At 34.1% G+C, this 23,750-nt stretch overlaps 1 protein-coding gene across 2 annotated transcripts in view; it reads left to right on the top strand.

Annotated features, from left to right (window-relative positions):
* MFSD6 (major facilitator superfamily domain containing 6) overlaps nucleotides 1-23,750 on the top strand; it is a 95,782-nt gene that overhangs the window by 5,702 nt on the left and 66,330 nt on the right. For both annotated transcript variants that reach the window (XM_003764048.4, XM_031960304.1), the window contains exon 2: nucleotides 19,194-20,814. In XM_003764048.4, coding sequence (XP_003764096.1) covers nucleotides 19,247-20,814 — 1,568 coding nt within the window. In that variant the 5' untranslated portion in view covers nucleotides 19,194-19,246. The remainder of the gene's footprint in view (nucleotides 1-19,193; nucleotides 20,815-23,750) is intronic.

Here is a 23,750-nt window from a genome sequence, read left to right as displayed (position 1 = left end):
TTCCACTAAGCTTCATTTTCTGTCTTATATTTGTGATTTTGGGAATATTGCTTTGTTCTTCTTGGCTTTAATTTCCCCATGTACAAAAATGCTCTCCAAAGTTTCATCTAGCTCCAAAGTCTATGCTCTCATGTACTTTAGACTAAGGGGAAGGTAGAGGGGAAAGAACTTTATAAGAGACGTGAAATCAGAAGCCATAATCCTGAAGTCAAAGGAAGAGGAAGTATTCCAAAAGAGGATTTGGTCATTACTATAAAAGCTGAAATTCTGTCTAGAAGAATTACAGTGGGAAAATGCCATTGATTTTTACAATTAAGAGGTAGCCAAATCCATAAATATTTTTTAAGGAACTACTCTATGTCAAGCACTGTAATACACACTAGGGATACAAAAAAGAGGCAAAGGACAGTCCTTATCCTCAAGAAGCTTGTAATCCACAGAAGAGAGCATGTAAACTCATGTAAACAAAACAAGCTGTATATAGGATAAATATTGCTTTCTCTGTGTTAAGAAGAGTTGGGAAAGGCTTCTTATAGAAGTTTAGTTAGGACTAGAAACCAGAAAGATCAGTAGTCAGAGTGGAAGAGGGAGAGCATCCCAGGCATGAAGGATAGCCAGAGAGAAAGCTCATAGATGAAGTATCTTGATTGAGAAATAGCCGGAAAGTCAGTATCACTAGATCAAAGAGTTGGAGGATTAAGTAAGGTATGAAAAGATTGGAAAAGTTGGAGGGGCCTAGTTTATGAAGAGCTTTGAATACCAAACAGCATTTTGTGTTTGATCTTGGAGGCAATTGGGAGCCATTGGAAGTAATTGAATCTTTATTGGAGTTTACTGAGTTAATTGAGGGTGATATGATTGGACCTTCACCTTAGGAATATCACTTTGGTATTTGAATGAAGGGTTGATTGGAGGGAGAAGAGACTTGAAGCACAATCCACCAGCAGGTTTTTTTGATAATTCAGATTTGAGGTATGATGAGGTCTTACCCTAGAGTGTCAAAAGAAAGAACTTCTCAAGAGATGTTGCAGAAGTGAAATTTGCAGGCATTGACAAAAGATTGAATGGGGTGAGAGTGGGAATCAGGGAAAGAAATAATGAGGAATCCAGGGGTGACTCCTAGGTTGTGAGTCTGATGGAGTAGGAGGAAGGATGATGCCTTCTATTATAATAGGATGGATAGGATATCACTTTCAAGATTATGAAAGGTAGTTGGAGAAGTGAGATTGGAGGTCAGCAGAGAAGTTGAATCAGGGAAGGTAATTATAAGAATCATCAGCATTAAATCAATGGGACTTGATGAGATCACAAAATGATGTACTGTAGAGGGAGAAGTAGAAAAAATTATGAAACATCATGAATTTGCATGTCATTCAGGGGTTCAGAGTAAACTCTGAGGGTTACTCTGAACCTGGACAGGGAAGTCTCAGTTGAGTGGATGGATTAAAAAGCTTGGTATCAAGGAATTGAGTAGATGCTTAGGAAGCAGAGGCTAAGAAGTACACTTATTTCTAGGATTTTGGCAAGAAAAGGAAGAAGACATGTAGAATAGCTTTGAAGAATGGTAGGATGGGGTAGATCTGACCTTTTTTTCTAGGAGATAGATGAGAAGAATTGGAAGAAGAGGAAAAAAGAGACTATGAGATTTAAAAAAATATTTAAAAAGGATGTTCAAAAGAATAGACTCCCAGAAGTGTGGAGATAGAGTGAAGAGAACAAGTTAGAAGAATTGACCTTGCAAGGAAGGAAGAAATCCTTCCTCTTCAGAGAATAGAATTAAAGAGGAGAGATAGGGTACAGATAGGGAAAGGGAGTTAGAATGTGGGGGAAGGGGGGAGAAGGTAGCTCATGCTGGATGACTTTCATTTTCTCATTATAGTAAGAGATGAAGCATTTGCTGAGGATAAGTTGAGGAGTGGAGATGCTCAGAAACAAGAAGATCGTAAAATATTTGCATCAGCAATTGAGGGCAGTGGGACAGAGTTAAGAAAGAATCAGGAAAGTAAAGTATTTTGTAGTGCAGCCACCTGTGTATCCATTTGAATTTGGATAACAAGAATGGGTAGAGGACCCACTTATCTTGACAGTGTGCCTTCTTTTGGTATTCAACAGCTCAAAGATATGAGTCCAGAAGGTGGATGGTTTGACTGTGCTATTTAAAAGGTATTTTTTGGTAGCAGTGTATTTGAATAATAAACATTCCAGCATGAAGTTCATCCCTTTCTTTTGCATTCTTCTTCCCAATCAATTGCCAAGTTTCATTGAAGGTTATATAATTGTCCTTTAAATAGAAAAGAAAAAAGCCCCAACTTTTATAATATATTTTAAAATGACCCTTCCATGATAATAACATTTCCCCTCATTAATGGGTTATAGATTATGTTTTTATGTTTTTAGCTCTGTCATCAAAATAAATAGCATGGAGGGTTGCTTTAGTAAGTTCATTATCATTCTAACCGAATAAAAAATAAGTCTAACTTCAGAGTATAATACATCATACATATAATAAATATACACATTGTGATTTGAGAATATGTTGCTTTTAAGGGAATAGTTTGAAGTCAAGAAAGTAATAGAAAAACACTGAGGATAGCCAAATGTGTCTAAAGAAAAAATTTATTTTAAATGATATTCAGATTTAAGAGCATTCAGAAAGAATTAGATTTGAGAAATCAAAACCTAGACATTTTGGTTAGGATTTTTCTTTATATTTTACTTTCTCCCCAGCTATTAATGTCTGAAATTTTGACCAACTGACATAGTCAATAAGGTATTATTAAGTACCAATAGGTACTCTACTGCCTTCTGGCTCCAAAACCTCTCCTTCAAATGGCTGTGACCTGATACAAGATTGGAGTATAGGGAAAGACTTTTTTCTACTTCCAAGTCATCTTGTGTTGAAATTTGAAATGTATTTTCCTCCATACATAATTTTTTAAAATAATAGCTTTTTATTTTCAAAATATATGTAAAGATAGTTTTCCACATTTACCCTTGCAAAATCTTGTGTTCCAAATTTTCTCCCCTCCCTTCTCCCTCCACCCCCTGCCCTAGAAAGCAAGTAATCCAATATAGGTTAGACATGTACAATTCTTCTATATATATTTCCACATTTATTGTGCTGCACAAGAAACATCAGATCAAAAAGGAAAAAAACGAGGGGTGGGGAAAGCAAGCAAACAACAAAAAAGGTGAAAATACTATGTTGTAATACATATTCAGTCCCCACAATTCTCTTTCTGGATGCAAATGACTCTCCCATCACAAGCCTATTGGAATTGGCCTGAATTATCTCATTGTTGAAAAGAGTCAAGTTCATCACAGTTGAACATCACATAATCTTGTTGTTACTATAATATACAGAGTTTCAGCGACTAATATGCTGTTTAAAAACCATTTTAAATGGAAATTACCTGTAAATGCAATTTATTTGAATTTCATTGTCCTGATTAGTTATGTGGTATGAGATAAATAAGTTTGGATTCTGTTTTAATCAAACCCGTATAATTTAAGATATACTATACCTTGTATTCTTATCAATTAATTTTAAGCATTTGTACTTACTTATCCTTAAAAATCTATTCCCCTTACTGGAAAAGGTGGAACTTGGAAGACAGAAATAAAGACTTCATATTCCTGTCTGCTATAATAAGAATTTGATTATTTGCTGTTCATTAAGAACCTGCCTTATGTAAGAATTAGGATGAAACTGTTCTTTGATTTTTTCACAAGCCAAACCTTCTGATATTGACAAATAAAAATTTAGTCCTAGTTATAAAATAATATGCATAAAAGATCCTAGTTATAAAATAATCTTTACTATTTATAATGTATTTATTCAGACTTGAGTGGTTGAAATAAGATATTTTTTTGTTTCTGCAGTCTTAGGTCGGTTTAAAGGCTTTTGTTTCTTTTCTAGCTCTTCTTCCCATCTCAATTTTTAGTAGAAAGAAAACAATGTCTTCTCCTGTAGTTCCTAGTTCTTTAATAAATTGAAGGAGAAAATATATAATACAGGATTTAAGCTCTTAGCATTTTAGATTTATTGTTTTACCAACATAATTTAGATGATTCAGAGTACTTTTATGACTATTTAAAATAATTAGCTATTTCTGCCTTAGATCTACTTAATTATCATACAGGACTTTCAGCTGACTGTGTTCTGTCAGGAGACAAGTGGGTTTTATCAGGTTCATAAATTCACAAACATCCATCAATATGATGAATATCTGAAAGACAACTTTGATTAAATCCTTTGATATACAACCATAAAAGAGAATAGAAAGTGATGTTTGAGTTTAAAATTATATCAAAGGCTTTCCAAAGTTGAGGATCATTAATAATATAGATATCATTGTTTGCTAATTTTAAAAAAATGCTTTATACTAGCATCATGAATTATCAGGGATCCATAGGCCCACCACCTGAAAGAAATATTTTAACTTTAGGGAAGATTCATCTCCTTTGAAATAACACATTTAATAAAATACTATATGCATTGTACTATACATTTTCAGCTATTCACTGGCATCAGAATATAATATCATCAGCAAACTTTTTTAGTTGGAAATTTTTTAATGAATAAAATCCATTATTTTTCCCTCCTACCTCTTCCTCATTAAAAAAAGAAAATGAATGTCTGTTCTTCATCTTGAGTCTATCACTTCACAGTCAATGCCCATACTTGACCTTTGGTCTTCTGAAATCATTATTGATCATTAGAGTTCTTTGAGATTGTTAACAAATATTTATTGAGAGTCTTTGTGCTGCAGTATACCTCAAAAGGTTATACCAGGAACTGTATGACTCTACTGACCTATGGTTTGTCCATACAGCTCATGGCAAAGAATAACACAGTACCATTTGCAAAAAGAAATTTGAGGAACACTTGGCAGTCACTGTGGTGGGGTTTTGAGATCAGGCATCATCTCTGCCTCCATGGAGTTTAGATCTAGTTTGTGAGACAAGGACACATGTGTAAAAAGATAAAAGTATAAGGTGACAAACACATATTAAGGATTTCAGAGGAGAAAATGACCTTACTAGGCATGGAAGGGTACATTAAAGTTATGTTTTGGAATGCTAATTATTTCTGAGTCACTGTACAAGGTTACTTTGGCTATAATTATTCTAAAATGATACCTTTCTATGAATATTAACATAATTAATTGTCTTCCAGTCTTGTAAGAAAAAACCCAAATATCAAAAGTTAACTTCTTGGTATAGTGACACTTGTAACCTCATAAATATATTTTTCTCTATTGATTTTTCAACCCACACTCCAAACTTAAACGTTTTATCTTTTACTCCTAATATGGAATCTTCATTTCAACAAATAACTTCCTTTCTATACTTGAAGCTATCAGATTTTTTTGAACTGTTAGTGTTCACAGACTCTTCACATTCTCTGCCTCCTCTGGAAGCTTTCTTTTTCTCTTCAGCTACCCAGACCTTTTCTTTTAGAATCCTGCCTCTTATAGCTTCTAATTCATCATCCTTTTCACTGAACTCTTTTAATCCTCTTATTTGTACTGCTCCTATTGACATTTGCTCCTATATTGCTTTGAATTATTTCCTATTTAACAACTTTGTGTATAATTATATGTGTATACACACACACAAATATGTTGTTATGTGTATAATTTTTGTCATCTCATTTTTCTTTTGCACAGTCTTTGGTGGCCTCCTAGCTAAATGCTGTATACTTTTTAGATTTTTAGTGGCTAGTGAATAAAAATATTCCTAAGATAATTCAATATTTTATCTTCTCTATCCTTTAGAAATCTAATTTCTGTCTAACTGAAATTGTGTTTAATTACTTGTGAACTATCGGACAACTAGATGGCACAGTGGAGAAAGTGCCAGGCCTAGTGTCTGGAAGATCTGAGTTCATATGTAGCTTCAGACTCTTACTAGCTGTGTGATTCTAGGCAAGTCACTTAACTCCATTTGCCTCAGTTTCCTCATCTCTAAGATGAGCTAGAGAACAAAATGGCAAACCACTTCAATATCTTTGCCAAGAAAACCCCAAATGGGGTCACAAAGAGTCAGACATAATTGTAACTAAGGAACAACAATAAACTTGTGAACCCCTGATTACCTAATTCATGCTTTATTGTCAGTCCAAATCATTTATGAACTATCTTTTTACTCTGTGGATTACCCCCTTCTTAATGTACCTTTCTCAGTTGGTTTCCAGGACTATATTTTTGTGGTTCTCTTACCTCTCTAATTTTCTTCCTATCTTCTTTACTTCTTGCCCCTTGCTTCTTACTATAATTTTAATGTAGTAATTTTAAAGGCTTTATACTTAGCTGTTTTTTTCTATGTACTTGTCTTATTCAGGACATAATTTCAATTATCATTGCTTTGGGAATGAATCTAAGGACTATATTGTCACTCATGACTTCTCTGCCAGTCACTTTTCTCTCATTTCCAACTGTCTATTGTATATCATCTGAGTCTTTAATCTCAAGATGTTTAAAACCAAACTCATCTTTTCTCTTTAAATCTGCTCCTCCTGCTTCACTATCTTTATTAATGGCAAAATCATTCATCAGTGCTCCTAACCTTGAAGTTTTTACTGGTGTTTCACTCTTCCTGCTTTCCAAATATCCAAATATACCCTCTTAATTCTATGTAGTATTTCTTTTTTTTTTAACAGTCAATTATTATTTTTATTATGGTGGCATATTTTTAGATACCCTTATTCCTGTGAAATGCATTGCTGTCAAAATCTCTCCAGTTCAAACTTGGAATATTTATAATCCCTCCACTGTTGCTCTCCCCTTCATCTATATCTTGGTAATCACCAAGGGTTGTCAATATTCTGTATCTTCTGCATCCATCTTTATTTTTACCCCATTACCATCACTCTACCCTGTCAGTTGATTATCATACATTTATTAAGTGCCTTATGTAGTATTTCTTGAATCCATCCCCTTCTTTCCATTCCCATTCCTTTCTTTCTAATTCAGATCCTTTTTATCTTGTCTAAATTTGATGCTACATTTTCTGATAATGGTCTTCATATTTTCCAGGTTCTCTTCATTCCTTATAAGATTTCTTAATGTAAAGATAAATAGGTCTGATCATACCATCCTTTGTTCAAAACCTTCAATTTCTCACCAATATGTCAAAGTCCATGTTTCTCACTCTTCAAGATTCAAGATTCCTTCGCAATCTATAGCCTTCTTTTCCAGATTTCTTTCTCACTACTTCTCCCTACACATTCTGATTTCAGCTAGTCTTTATCCTTTGAACATACCTTATACATCTGTCTTTTTTTTTTAACTCATACTGTTCTCCATGAGTAAAATAGGCTTCTCTCCATTGCTCTCTTTCCACTCCAACAATTCTAGAGTTGCTTAGGCACAATTCTGATGCTGCCTCTTTCCTGAAATCTTTCCCTGATAATTTTAGTTGAAAGTGATTTCTCCACAATCTGATTTTCTAGCACTTTTTATTCTAATTATATTCTTATTGTGTTCCAGTTTATATTTTATTTTCTTATATACATAGTTTATAATCCCTATTAGATTCTTCAAGAATGGGAATTATAAAGTTAAGAGGATCTAAGTTCAAATGTGGCCTCAGACACTTAACACTTCCTGGCTGTGTGACTCTGGGCAAGTCACTTAGCCCCAATTGCCTCAGAGGAAAAATAAAAAGAATAGGAACTATAACATTTATCAATGTAGCTCCATCATTCCTTAGCAAAGAATAGAGCAAACAGTAGTCACTTTAATAAAATAATTGGCATTAAGAACTCTACTTGCTTATTATATCCCTTTTTTATAGTAAGGCATTATGGAATAGCACTTTTTTTTTTTTTACTTTTTCATACTAAAGAAGGCTAGACAACATAGATCTTTTAAAAACGTGGATAATGTAACTACTGTATTTATTTAATGTAGTTTTCAATTAACTGATCAATCAGCAATGATATGTTAAATACTTACATGTGTCATAAATGAATGGATCCCTTCTTTCATCATGTTCATAGTTTCTCCTGTCACCTTTGAAAAGGCATATAGATTTGGAGGAAATAATCTGAGTGCATAAATGGATGAACCATCCATACTTTACTAATTAGGCATCAGTATATAAATATTATGTTATATTTTAGAAATATATACTTGAAAAAATTGGTAGAATTTGTGATAGTTCCTTCAGCTTCATGAGGTTCTTCCAGCTTGTGAGCTTTGCCTAATACCTGAAACAATCATTAGGCTAAGCATTGAGTTCCATTGAATCATTGAGAACATTAATTTAAATGGGCATTAATTAATTATATGGTCTATTTTAATAGATGCGTTCATGTAAGATGTTAGCCTTCCTGATTCATCGATGTGAATTAAAGACCTAAAGATTGTGCCCTGACAAAGGCATAATGTTCTTTTCTGTAAATGTTAAGATTTTTAAAGAATGGATGAAAAAAACATTTGTAAAATATTTATTAAGCACTGTGCTAAGTACTATGTAAATGAATGTACATTTAAAAATTAGGAAAAATACAAAGAAAATAGAAAATAAAAAAGTGAAACAGTTCCTGCTCTCAAGGAACACATATTTAAATGAGAGCATAAATTCAAATAAGTTACAATATCCTTTCCTTTGAACTATTAGTGTGCTCATTTGGTTATTAATCATATACTTCCTCTCTTTGACATTCTCCTTGTTGTCTTAAGTTATTATTTGAATCTTATAGGATTGTTTGAATTTTCTCATGTATATGTTTCATATTCCTAAAAAGACTACAAGTTCCTTGAGGGGGGGAGGTATTCAGTCTTGCTAAACTGACAATTTAAAAATGATTTCAAAAGCCACACAACCTCAAAAATTTAACTGATATAACTATATAATAAGAACTATTTCTAATTAAGTATGCTTAAAATAAAATATACTTAATTAGCATTTCACAACATGTTCTCTTCGGTTGAACAAACATCTAAATGCCTACTGTGGACAACACACAGTACCCAGCACTGGTAATTTAACAGTCACTGCTGTTACTAATATAAATTACTTGAGAGAGTGGAGGGGGAAGCAAGGGCAGGGAAAGAGGGAGAAGGAGAGAAAGAGAAAATATGCTAATAATCTCTGGAATAAGAAAATCTAAATGTTAAAGTTGATACCTGAGCTGTAACCTCTGAAAGAGACTAGGAATTTTATGAAGTGGAATTGAGGAAGAAGTGCATTCTAGGCACAGGGAGAAGGAATTTTCCATTAATTTTAGCAGCATCTTGATTTGTCCTTCAAAATTGATCTTGTCTATAGTCACATTCATTCCAAATAAGGAACCATTTGTGCAAAGGCTTGGAAACAGCTGTTAGAATATCATATACACATAACAGCTAGCTGGCCAGTTTGGAATGGAGAATATGCACATAGGAGCAATGGGAAATAAGATTGGAAAGGTATGTAGAAATGAGATTGTGGAGGGCTTTAAATGCTAGGTTAAGGATTTTGTATTTTTCTATTTTACTTCAGTGGAAATGGATAGCCATTAAAGTGTGTGTGTGTGTGTGTGTGTGTAGGGAAGTGGCTTCCTGGTCAGATCTGTTTTGTAGTGATAAATTTAGTATCTGTAGATAGGATTGACTGTAAAAGGGAGAGACTAGAGACCAATTAAGAGGGTATTGCATTGGTCAAGGCAAAAGGTGGTGAAAATCTAAAGCAAAGGATATAGGCTCTGTCACTGGAGATAGGGAATGGCTGCAAGAGATAATATGAAGGTAGAGACAATGAGACTTGATGAAGATGGAATTTGAAAGAGACAGAAGAGTTGAGGAAGACTCCAAAGTTTTGAACCTGAGGGACTGGAAGAAGACTGGTGCCATCAACAGAAATAGTTATGTTTGGAGGAGAAAATTCTTTTAATATGAATTTCATTTTGTGTATATTGAATTTGAGTTTGGGATATCCTAATAGAAGAATATAGCTGGCAATTGTTAAAAAAGAAATGAAATTAGGAGAGTGATTTAAGCTAATTCTTTACATATTTTAGTGGAAGTGATAATTGAACATCAGTCAATAAATGTATGTTAAGCAGCTACTGTGTGCCAGATACTAAGTATCGATGAACACACATAAAAGGCAAAAAGAATCAAGTTGCTTAGAATCCAATGGGAGATACAGTGAGCAAACAAATATATACAAAGCAAGTTAAATATATAATAAATGGGAAATCATTTGTGGTGGAAAGACACCAGAATTGAGAGAGGTTGGAGAAAGTAAAATTTGGGGTGAGAATTAAAGGAGGACAGAGAGATAAGAGTAAGGAGGGAGAGCATTTCAGGCATGGGAGATAGCCAGAGAGAATGCCTGGAAGCAATAAATGGAATGTTCTGTTTTTGTAACAGCCAAGAGGCCAGTTTCATTGGAACAAAGTCTATATGTCAGGGATTAAGTTATAAGAAGATTGGAAATGTAGTAAAGCTAGATTATGATGGATTTTGAATGCCAAATAGAGCATTTTGTATTTGCTCCTAAAGGCAGTAGGGAGCCACTAGAATTTGTTGTGTAAAGAAGCAATAGGATCAGATCTGCTTTATAGCAAAAATCACTTTAGCAGCTGAAATGAATAAAGGATTGGAATGGGGAGAGACGTAAGGGAGGCCGACCCAACAGCAGCTTTTGCAGTAGGTGGGTGATGCAGTGTAAAGAGCACTGGTCCTGAAGTCAGGAGGATCTGAGTTCAAATCTGGTTTCAGATACCTAACACACTGATTGAAAGCAACAAAGGTACAGTCTAAAGATGGGAGGCAGGAAGGAAAGTTCTGCATACTATACCTCCTGGCCTACAATTTCGTGGGGCACAAGAAAAGGAACATCCAGACATTTTCAGTATATGAAGAATATGGAAAGAGTGTGTAATTATTTAGAGCAAAAGAAAATTTGTTACAATAGTTCAAATATTCCAGAGAGCTCAATAAAAACTCTAGAACAAAAGACAGTATGAACTTCAATAGATCGAATGATCTATTACAGCAGCAGCATGGTGTCCTGGAAAGAATACTGGACTTAAAGTCAGGATAAGACTGGATTTGAATCCTGCTACTGACAATCATTAGATGAGTAATTCCAGAAAAAATCCCTTACCCCTTAGAACTTCAGGCTTATTATTTATAAAAATTGGAAATTATCTGTAAAATGTGAATAATATTGTTAGTGTTCTCTGAGCTGTTGTGAGGATTGATGAGATAATTTATGTAAAATGCTTTGCTGACTATAAAGTGCTCTATAAATGTTAGCTATTTTGAAACTTTCTTCCCAACTCTTTTTGTAATGTATGTCTATATTTTGTACCATGCCTTACCCATTAAGGGTACTAAAGGAATATTTGGTTTGATTCAAAATGGTCCTAGGCCCTGCTAGTCATAGCAACTAGTGGAGTGATTTGAAAAGACCCTAAAGGTTTGCTTGTCCCCACATCGCCTAGTGGTCTATCACAGAGCAACAAAGCCCTGCCCTTGATTGTGTTGAGATTAGAAGGATACTAGAATTATAATGAAAATGTTAGCTGATATTAATGTTATTAACTTATCAGGGATTTGGATGTTAGATTAACTATAATCATATATCAGTTGCTGAGGAGAATTTTGGTGAGTCTGAAAAACCACCAATAATAGTGAGAAGTGGGATGAATTTGGGCGTTTATTGCTGCAGTGAGAAACATTATGTAGTCTGTACGAGCCCCCTGAACTGCATGGTCATACATTCTTGCTCATGGGAATACTTGCTGATCCTACTTGAAAATCTGGCTTAATACCAATGCTAAAGGAACCATGTCAGGATGACCTAGAAAAAGACGGAAGATTCTGTGATATATTCTCCACATGCCCTTCTAGTGGGAGACAACTTGTACCCTGATCAGAATGTGCTTTCGCCCTCTTGCAATATGAATGTCTGGTATCATTCCAACCTCATCCTTCTTTTTTGTTACACTGGCTTCATGCCCAACAGCCACTCAAGCTGTCCTTACTACCAGAAGATCTATTGGAACTGACAGCATTAAGATCTCTGTTCCTGAAGAATGTTTTACTTTGGAAAGTTTTGTTGATTCCTAAGAGGTAGTTGGTGTTGGAAAGAATGCTGGTCTTAAGAGTGAGGAGAACTGGCATTCAAATCTCACCTCTTCTTTCAAGTTACTCTATTATCTGGGACAAATCAGTTTATCCCTTTAAGCCTCAGTTTCTTCATGTATAAAATGGGGATAAATAATTGCAGAGACAAATATGTTAAGGGACAGGTCAATTCTCCCAGAGCCTCTACAGCTGTGGATCATAGCATCTGAAGGAGTTTCAGGGGAGCCTTTCCTGACACAGGTGTTGTGGACTGGGAATGAGATAAATTGAAGGCAGAAGGAAAAGGAGAGAAGTCAGACAGAACAGTAACTGCCTCTCAGTCTCCTTCTGTCATCCTCTCACAAGAGGAGATCCATTCTGCAGGTCTGGGTTGGATCTCCAGCAGCCACTGTCAGATGGCTCCCGTGTATTCTTCCAATATAAATAAATGAATTATCTCAAAGGGTTGTCCAGAAAATCCAGTGAGATAATGTGTACAAAGGACTTTGTAAACTTCAAACACTGTAAATGTCAGCTGCCATGGCTGTTACTGGGAATTGAAAATGAATTTAGGAGAAGGCAACAGGGAGTGAACTCAAGATAACGTTTATGTAGATTTGTGGGGGAGTTTAAATTTATATCTTCATTTTATAAGAAATCCATTGGTAATAATCAAGCTTTGCTCACATAAGCTTAAAAACATAGAAATAACAACATGGTGTATTCATTCAAAATCCAAGCATTTATTAGCTGCCCAATATATGCCAGGCACTGTATTAGGTGCCATCACCTAGTCCATACCTTAATTTTACATTCTTTTGGATAAGGAACAACATGTACATACAGGAAAAGCAGATCTAGATTATATGCCAAATAACTATGAGGTGATTAAAATGAGGGAAGGGAACTTATTTACAATTGGAGGAATTACATAAAATAGGCATGATATAGGAGTTGTAATTTGTACTGAGCCTTGAATGAAACTGGAGTTTCTCTGAAGTAGAAGTGAGGAGGAAGAGGATTCCAGATCCATGAGAGCACATTCTATTAAAGCACAGAAACCAGCTACAAATGTGGTGATGTAGACCAGTTTTGCCAGTACATAAGTATAAATAAAGGAGAGTGATATGCACTCATCCTTCAAAGGTAGACTGTTGTAAAGAGCTTTAAATATTTTTCATAGCAGTGCTTGTATTTTACCCAAGAAGCAATAGAGAGTCATTGGTGCTTCTTGAGCTAGAGAATAATATAGTCAGACTTGTTGAAAGTCTTCTAGTAGAACAGAGATTCTCAAACTCAGGGGCCTTTTGTACTTTTAATAATTGCTGAGGACTCCAAAGAACTCTTATTTATCTGAGTTATATCTACTGATATATTAAAATTTAAAACTGATAATTTTTAAAATTATTTGTTCATTTAAAAGAAAAAATAACCAATTACCTGTAAATAATAATTTTTTAAATTATTTGTTCATTTAAAAGAAAAAATAACCAATTACCTGTAAATAATAATTTTTTAAATTATTTGTTCATTTAAAAGAAAAAATAACCAATTACCTATAAATAATATTTTTATTTTTAATAATTTTATGAAAGTTAATTCTAGTTTCCAAAACATAAAATTGAGAGAGAATGGTGACATTGTTTTATATATTTTTGTAAATCTTTTTAGTGTTAGGTTTAATGGAAAACAACTAGCTGGATTCTCATAACTGCTTCTGCATTCAATTTGCTGCTGTATGTTGTTTTGGTTGAAGTGAATGTAAAAAAATTTAGCCTCATATAGATATCTAACTGGGAAAAAAGGAAGATTTTTATTAGGCAATACTGTCTTAGTATTATTATGAAAATAGTTTTGATCTCATGGATTCTGAAAAGTTCTCAGGGACCACTGTGCCCATAGATCATATTTTGAGTAGGGTTGTTTAAAGGTATTTCAAGGAGTTTAGGAAGCGTTTTTCTTAGAGTTTCCTAGTTTTTTTCTCCAAGGGCAGAAGCATGGTGACATACATTGGGAAGTAGGGAGGTACTGATAAACTCTTTTTTTTAGATGGTTGTTTCTCAACTCTACTTCTCAAAAAAAGTGTTTAAAAAATGTGACAATTAAGCTTGCACAAGTTATTATTCCATTTGCAAGTCTAAGCTGAGGAAAATATTGTTAAACAATTATAGTTTATTTTTCTTTTGAATCTATTTTCAATTGCTTTTCACTATTTGCCTCTGAGGGAAAAACAAGAAATGTTAGGGACAACTTTGATTTAAATACATAATGAAGAAAGCTATCAATTTTTCTAGGAAACATTTCATTGCCTACCATTAATAATTCAGAATGTACCTGCTGTTCATACAACTCATTGTGGGCATTAGTAGCATACATAAACAGGTCCTAAAAGAGACAGTGTTATCAGTTTTTCCTATAATAATGTTGACGATTACTTTGACTTGTATTTTTTTTCAGAATGAAAACTACTTCTGTTGACATAGATTTCATCTCTCAGTAGATGGTTTGCTTGAATTCCTGGGGCCCAAACAATTCATTCTTTATTAGTAGATTGTAGCCAAAACAATACATAATCCAGTAGCTGGTGGGAATAGTAATAAATGATATATACATAGCATGTTAAGATTTATAAAGCATTTTAGATACATTAAGCTTATTAGATCTTCACTATAACAACTCTGTGAATTAAGTACTGCAGGTTTATTAACTTAATTTTAGAGATAAGAAACTGAGGTTCAGAGATGACCTTACTTGTTGTATAAGTATAAAAGGTGTAATTTGAACCCAGTTATCTCCTGATTATAAGTCTTGCATTCTTTATACTTAAGGTGCAGCCTCCCAGAACCTTCTGATAGAAGAGCCTTTCCAAATTAGCTAGGCTAGTCCTCAGATGATAGATGATGTACAATTTGTTTTGAAGTTGTGCTCAGACTTAGCTGGTTTGCCTTAGCTTGGGCTCTACTGGGAAAGCCTTCACAGACTAAGGGTCATCTCTATGCCATCATGAAGCAATTGAAGGAGAACCTTAGTGGAAAGATGTTGATTAACATCTTTATAGAAAATGTAAATGAGAACTTTAAAAATTTTAATGAAGTAAAGAAATATTAGGAAAAGCAATGTGGGTAGTATAGATATTTTAAAATCCAGGCCAGCAAAACTCCCCAGTTGAGTCTGAACCAACTTAAAAAGTAACAAGGGAATATTTAGCAAAATAAATAAACTACAATAGGACACATTATGTTAATTTATGGTTTTCTAAGTCTCTATGGCACCTCAGGAATTTCTTTCTATATGAATTTGACACCATTTCTCTGGATTGTTTTCTTTTTTGGTGGGAGCTGAAACCAAGTTTCAAACAAATTTTTCAACTTGTACCAGTGAAACAGTGTTGATGAACTCAATGAAATCAGTGTGTTTTAGGTGTTTAAAATTTACATTTTGTCCATGACTCTAAACCAGACCATTTGCTTTGAAAACTTTACGTGCTGGTCATAATTGATATTGTAAAAGCCAGATGCTTATCAATTATCAGATATTTGTTGGGAAAAAATAATTTATACATGAAAATTTTTTCATGTTACTTGATTGTTTTCATCCATTGCATTTTTCCTTTTCTAAGTTTATCTGGTATTTGATAGGAGTCTTAGCTAATTTATGTCACTTCTTAAGTCTGTGTCAATAGCTTTGATTAATTTGTTAATTCCCAAGTGTTTTGAGATGTCTTGACAGAGACATAAATGTAACCTGAAAGTATTGAGTCAGAGGTCCTTTGTAGCCATTTAGGTCAAAATCCTAATCTTTAATGGTAGTGAGTATGACTTTGTGAGGTGAAAGGAACAATTCTTGAGTATTTGGGGACAGAATTTTAGCTCAATTTTGCTCATTCTAAACACTTGAGATTATGTTGTACTTCCATTTTTGCTAGGACAAGAGAAACCTTGTGATAGCTCACATGTATTCATATGATAGAAAAGCATTTGGCTAGGAAAAATGATTTTTATCAAAGATTAAGTCAACATCCGCTTGAAACATTTGCTTTTCACTTGATAATTAGAAGCACAGAATACATTTCTTTTAGTGTTTATGCATCTATTACTTATTGGCCTAGATCCTTATGCGATAAGTAGTGTCTATTCCTCTGCCATCTGCTATAGATTGAGCAGTAGATGGGTATGAGCATGTTTAGCTGAGCGTGAAAGGGGGGTAATAATGGTTATATGGTAACCAGGCAGTGAGAAATAGTTCAGGACATTATTGGAAAATATCAGAACTCTAATCATTGCCAAGACCAGTCTTGACTCCAGATACTGAAACAAAATTCCTCCTTTCAGCTGAAGAGGTTGAACTACAGCAGAATGGGACATACTGTGTCAATGATGGCCAATTTATTGGTTTGTTTCACTAAACTGTACTTCCTTGTTACAAGGAGTAGAACAGAGAATCACTGGAAAATAACAGGGGTTTTCTTAAAAGCATAAATGTAAACATTTATTTAAATTTTTTAAATTAATGAAGTTAGGAAGATATCAGTAACTAATTCTGATTCTTTAAAATAATGTTTCATATGACTGAGGTCAAAATGGAATCAGGGGTATTTTGCACAAGCCCCCTTGTGCAAAGACAGGTGCAGGCAGTTTTTAAAAAGAGAAATTCAAGTAAATCATGCAGGATTAGTTTTCATAACACAAGATCTAATAGTATTTAGCATAAAGATATATATCTTTTAGTATAAATATACACACATATATAAGATATAAATATTTACATATTTATAATTATTTCTTATTACATATTATAATTACATATTTACATATTATATTATTATATATTTTACAATAATTACATATTATATTATACTAATGTAAATAAATATGAAATATTTTTAAAGCAGTATAAAGAAGATTTAACAGTAAAATTCTGATATTTCCAGGTTACCTCTTGCCTGTTCTTGGGTAAAAGTGAAGTATTAATACAATTGTTAACATCCTCTATATAAAATATACTTATTATTTTTTTCTTTTTTAAAGCTATTTTGTGATAATAATTTATAGTGAATAGAAAACCAATTGAATAGAAAACCAATAGAAATATATAGGACTTCTACTAGCCAGCATGGGTATGTACAGTGCCTATTCTTCCATACTAGAAATAACAAAATAGACCCATCATCTAGAACTTATAAAATTGTCTACTTTTCCCTTCTAAATGAGTAGTGTGCAAGATTCTAGCAGATTTAAAAAAAATTTTTTTAATTGAAACAAAGCAGTTCCTGTGATATTGCCTGAATTTGGGGGTAGGATAAAGATAGAATATGAAATATCGTAAACTTAACTATTGTGTGTCTCTGACAAATACTAATAACTGCTCCTAGTAGTCATTTGGGGATTGTAAAAGTTTAATAGTTACTAGTTTTTTATTCTGTTCTAAGTATTCTAACTTCCTACCTTGTCATAATTCTTTTTATTTTAACTTAATAACAATAGTTAGCATTTGTATGGTGTTTTAAGCTTTGCAAGCTACTTTACATATTTTCTCATTTGATTCCCCCTAACAGTTCTGGGGAACGGGCACTGTATTCCCATTTTATTGATGAGGGAACAAGGGAACTGGTCCTGAAGGAAGTTAAGTGACTTAGCTAACTTAAAAGCTAGTATATGTTTGGGGCCAAATTTGAACTTCTCTTCTTGCTTCTAGGTCCAAGATTCTAAGTCTTAACAGCCTTTCATTGCTGTAAATCAGTCTGTGAACATAGTAAACCGGTTAGACTATTCTGTTATGCATGTGAGAAGAGTGAGGAAGGCTGGCAGCTTGGGTGGTAACTGGCACCATTGTTTCAGCTTCTCAAAAGACCTTTTTAATATTTCTAATCCAGTAACAAAATGAAATATCTTGATTCTAAAAGATGATTTCCTATAGTCTATAATATATGGTATTTAAAAGAAATAATTATAAATGTAAGATATACTGACTTAATATCCCTGAGAGCAAATATTATATGATGTGTTGTCTCCAGAAAGGGGCTGTATCTGTAGGCAGCTAGATAGTGAAGTGGATAGAGTACTAAACAGCATCAGGAAGACTTAAGTGTGATCCTGCTTTATAAAGTTGCTAGTCTGGGACCCTAGATCAGTCACTTAACTTCTCAGCCTCATTTTCCTGATCTATAAATTGAGGCTATCAATTTCATTTACTTTATCAGGTTTTTATGAAGATCAAATAAGATAATGTACATAAAGTGCTTTGCAGAGACTTTAAAGAACTATATAAATAATAACAACTGTTGTTATTGTTTTTTTTTTTATTTAATAGCCTTTTATTTACAGGATATATACATGGGTAACTTTACAGCATTAACAATTGCCAAACCTCTTGTTCCAATTTTTCACCTCTTACTCCCCCCCACCCCCTCCCCTAGATGGCAGGATGACCAGTAGATGTTAAATATATTAAAATATAAATTAGATACACAATACAACTGTTGTTATTGTATACAAACAGTGCAGCTAACTCTTCCTTACAAGTTCTTCGTTATTATGAGTGTTATATCGCTTAAGCAGCTTTCTCTTGCTCATTAAGTTGTAGTTTTTGTTTTGTTTATTTATTGGAAGTCCATATGATGTTTATTCTCTATTGGTAACTGAGTAAATAGGTCTTCTAATCCGTCATAATATCCCGCCTATGGAATTTTATAAAATATATTAGTGCATCTCAAGACATCAGACTCATGATGTCATTGGTCTGTTTTGAGAATGAAGGAGGAACAACAACAATAACCTTCATAAATGAGAGGCAACCAGAAATCTGATTTTTTGGAAAAATTATATTCTCTAGCATGTTTTATTATAAATAAAGGAATTTGTGAAAAGATGGGAGATTAATTAGTTATAAACTTTATATGGGAAAGCATCATTTATCCAAATAATACTGGATTATGGTTAGGACATTTTTGGGGAAACTTTTTAATTTCTTCAGTGTGTGCATTATAGGCACATGATTCAAATTGGTTCATAAAATAACTCTTTATATGGATATGACATTAAACTCTTCAATTGGCTGTAAGCCTGATAAAAGAGGATCAGTTTTAATAACAAAATTGCCTAATTATATATATTTTTTCCTTTACAGATCAACTAGAATAATTTTGAAAATTATCAACTTTCTGATGTTCATAATAAACCATGGCGACTGATGATAAAGTTGCCATTTTGACTGATGATGAAGAGGAGCAAAAGAGAAAGTATGTGCTTGCTGATCCTTTTAATGGTATCTCCAGGGAACCAGACCAGCAAACCGCAAATGAAACCCCCTCCTCAACAGAGACTTCCACTATCCCAGAAGAAGAAATAGACTGGATTGAGAAACACTGTGTTAAAGTAAACAATGATCTTCTTATTTCAAAGGTCTTTTATTTTTTCTTTTACTCTGCATATGGCTCTCTTTATCCACTTTTGCCTGTGTATTATAAACAGCTGGGCATGTCACCCAGTCAGAGTGGACTATTAGTGGGCATTAGATATTTCATCGAATTCTGCAGTGCCCCTTTTTGGGGTGTAGTTGCTGACCGCTTTAGGAAGGGTAAAATTGTCCTCCTCTTTTCACTTTTATGTTGGGTTTTATTCAATCTTGGCATAGGATTTGTCAAACCAGCTACCTTGAGATGTGTACCAAAGATCTTACCCACAGTGCATCCGACCAATGGGAGCCATCTTTTAACTACTATTCCACCAAACTCTTCCATCGTCCCTCCCCTTACCATAGTCCAAGCCACACCGCCAAAAACTCGGGAGAAAAGGAATTCACTTGCCAATTTGACATTAGAAGAGGAGTTAACCAACCCTGGGCTTGTATCTCCTTCCCCACCTGATGACATAGCAATCGTATTTACTGTTCAGCCTACAACATCTTCAAGTACTAACAATTCTATGCTCTTAATCCAGAACATAAACACTACTACCATGACTCCAGTTGTAGCTGGGAACCTCACCAAAGTGACGACCACCCCTTCTCTTACCACCAAAGTATCGCCCTCAGATCAGCGAATTCTCGTATATGATCAGCAAGAGGTGGAAGCGATATTTCTGGTGATCCTCTTGGTTGTCATCATAGGAGAGTTTTTCAGTGCATCCTCCGTCACCATTGTGGACACAGTCACACTACAGTATCTGGGAAAACACAGGGATCGATATGGATTACAACGCATGTGGGGTTCTCTGGGCTGGGGATTGGCCATGCTCTCTGTGGGAATAGGGATCGATTACACTCACATAGATGTTCTCATTGATGGTCAAGGGTGTAAACCCCCTGAATACAGGAACTACCAGATAGTCTTCATTGTTTTTGGGGTCCTAATGACCATGGCTTTAATAGTAGCTACTCAGTTCCGTTTCCGCTACAGCCATTTCAAAAGCAATAACAACAAAGGGAAAGAGGTGGAAATTCCTCAGGTGGAGAGAAACAATTCCACTGAATCTTCTGAAGACACACCAACCAGCTCGAGTCAGTCACAAGCATTCAGTTTTTGGGACCTGATTAAGCTGCTTTGCAGTGTACAGTATGGCTCTGTGTTATTTGTGGCATGGTTTATGGGTTTTGGCTATGGATTTGTATTCACCTTTCTCTACTGGCATCTGGAAGATCTCAATGGAACAACAACTCTGTTTGGAGTCTGCTCTGTCCTGAGTCATGTTTCTGAATTGACTGCTTACTTCTTTAGTCACAAACTTATTGAACTCATTGGTCACATCAGGTAAGAAAAATATTTTTCTTTGCTGTCACTGGTTGAATTAAGTTCCTATTTCATGTCACTAGGTATAATATAAATTCATGATCATTGTACTTTGTTATGGAGAAAAATTAGAGTGTCTTTTGCTCACCTTTATTATTAGTGGTTGTTTTTGTTATGTAAAGAAAAAGCCAAATTCTTCATTTAGATTGGAATTATTTACCTGAGATCCATGGATATCTATTTACCATAATTAGATTTCAGGAGAAGTCCATGAATTGGATGAGAAGAAAAAGTCACATTTTTATTTTCACTAACCTTTGATTAGTTAGGATAGTTTTGAAATCCTATGTATTTTATTTTATGCTTTTAAAACCATTATTCTGAGAAAAGCTCCACAGATTTTGATAGACTGATTATGAGACTGCAATACCAAAAAAAAAAAAAAAAAAAAAAAAAAAAAAAAAAAAAGTTAAGAGCCTCTTATCTAGACTCTAGAGAAAATATTACCCAAAAGGCTTGGAAATTCCTTTATTTGTCTTATGGAAAATGTTTTGGTTAATATTTTCAGTATGTTATAAATGCAGTTATGGCAGCTACTCCTAACTTGGGATTATATGAGTCAGGTCATAGTGAGGTGTCTCATTTCCTTTATGCCTACTGTAAAACCTAGAAATAGTTTATAATGGCAGTTACATTCAACAAGGATTCTGTACTATCATAGTCCTCTTTCACAGTACTTATTTTAAGAAGAATCTTACAGAATCCTTTTCTTTTACTAAAAAAAAAAAAAAAAAAATGAGCCTGTGAATTGGGGATTAAGAAATATATCTTTAGCTGACAAGAAGATAAGAGAAAATGGTATTCCCCTTCACCCTTAACTCCCGTCCACTCATTATCTCTCTCTTTCAAGATTCTTAAATGATACAGTATTTAATAGACTCTCAAAGTACTTTGTCTCCTTGAGCCTCTGATGTTTACATGAAGCAGAGTCAAGTTTATTACCTTTTAAAAATTACTCTGTCTTCTTGTGTTTTTTGAAGGATGGAGGCTGTGCACATGTTTTAAAATTCTGTACTGAGAGAGAGGAATGTCAGTTTCTGAAATGAGGAAATATAATAGGCCAAAAAAGTTAATGTAACAGATATAATCTTCTTATACATATAGTATGTGAATAAGTGTGCATGTTGTTTGTTTGCCTGTATCACTTTAAATATCAGGTTTTTTAGACTGACAGATCCTTAAGAGCAAGGACTATTTTTTGCCTATTTTTTGGTATCCCCCGCCCCTAGCACAAGGCCTGACACATGGTGGACATTTAATAACTGCTTATTGACTTAACTTGGAAAAGGGAAATTTAAAAAATGGAAATGATAGTTTTAGCTTTCTTCTCCTTTCTCTTAAAAGGGAGAATATTATCCATTTTAAAAATGTGAATCCAGTGAATTTAGAGGAGACACTACTGTTGAATAATTCTTTACCTCTTCAGCCCTTTCTGTGGTATCCATACCCTTTGTTCCTCCAGTTTTTGGCTCCTTCACTTTTACTAAAAATTGGCCCAAACCAGCTTACTTGTCTTTTTCATTGTTTTGGTTTACTTTTTTAAGACAAAATTAGACTGACTGATTCATTGAGATATAGTGTGGTTAAAGTCATTTAGAATAGAGGTATTAAACATGAGTACTGTCAAAACCAGATTAAAATGTACTTGGGATATACTTAACAAAATAAATACAAGTACAATAAAATATAGATAACATTACATTTTTTCCCAACAGGGATACTTATGTGTGCATTTGTGGCCCTCATTTCTATTTAAGTTTGACACTTTTGATATAGAGTACCAGAATTGGAATTAGGGAGATCTGAGTTTAAATCCTGACTCTGATAAGCAATCTGAAAAGTCACTTAACTTGTCTGAAGGTTGATTTCTTCATTTGTAAAATGAAGGAGTTGTAGTTGAAGGATTCTAAGACTCTTTGGGTAGTCTCCATGGACAGCTAAGGTTATAAGTGAATAGAGAGCTGGATTTGGAGTCAGGAATCTAGTCTTAAATACTCACTTGCTGTGTGACTTTGGAGAAGTCACTTAACTCTGTCCCAGTGTCCTCATCTATAAAATGAGCTGGAGAAGGAAATGGCTAATCACTTTAATATCTTTGCTAAGGAAAAAAAAAACCCTCAAAAGGCTCATGAAAAGTTAGACATGACTGAACACAACTAAACAACAGCAAAGACTCAGCAAAAAGAACATATAATTGTTTTGCTGTGTATTATGATTGAAGCTATCTTATACTTCTTGCTTCTCTTCTTCAAACCTTCTTTGCCTGCTCAGAACTGCATAGATGGTTAGAAGAATGGATTCTTTGGTTCTGATGTGGTTTGGGAAGGTCCAGATAGCATTCCTTTCAGTAGGGGTAGACTGAGTGAAATTCCTAGATGATATTTAGTCCAATGACATAATTTATGGGGTAAACAGAGCACTTTCTATGAATACTGAAAGTCGCATCAATAAGCATTTATTAAGTAGTTACTTAATAAGCATAGGAGAAATGGAAAAAAAAAAAGCAAAAGACAGTCCCTGATCTCAAAGAGGAATCAGTCTAATATGGAAGACCACTTGCAAACATTTATGTGCAATACACACACACACACACACACACACACACAGTTGTGTATGTGAGACAGAGAGAGACAGAGAGATAGAGAAGAGAGACAGAGAAATTGGAGATAATCTCAAATTGAAGGCACTAACATTATGGAAGATCAGAAAAGCTTCTTGCAAAAGGTGAACTTTTTACCTGAGACTTGAAGGAAGCCAAGGAAGGCAGGAGCTAAAGATGAAGAAGGACATTACAGGTGTGAGGGATACCCGTGAAAATGAATGAAATGAGAATATGAGTATCTTGTGTGAGAAAACCAGGAGGACATGAAAGAAAAATTTAAATAATTCTATATGCA

This window comes from Sarcophilus harrisii, chromosome 3 (assembly GCF_902635505.1).
Source record: "Sarcophilus harrisii chromosome 3, mSarHar1.11, whole genome shotgun sequence".
In the NCBI taxonomy this organism is placed as follows: Eukaryota; Metazoa; Chordata; class Mammalia; order Dasyuromorphia; family Dasyuridae; genus Sarcophilus; species Sarcophilus harrisii.
The sequence above is the reverse complement of the archived record's forward strand: the minus strand, read 5'-3'. Positions and strand labels throughout refer to the sequence as shown.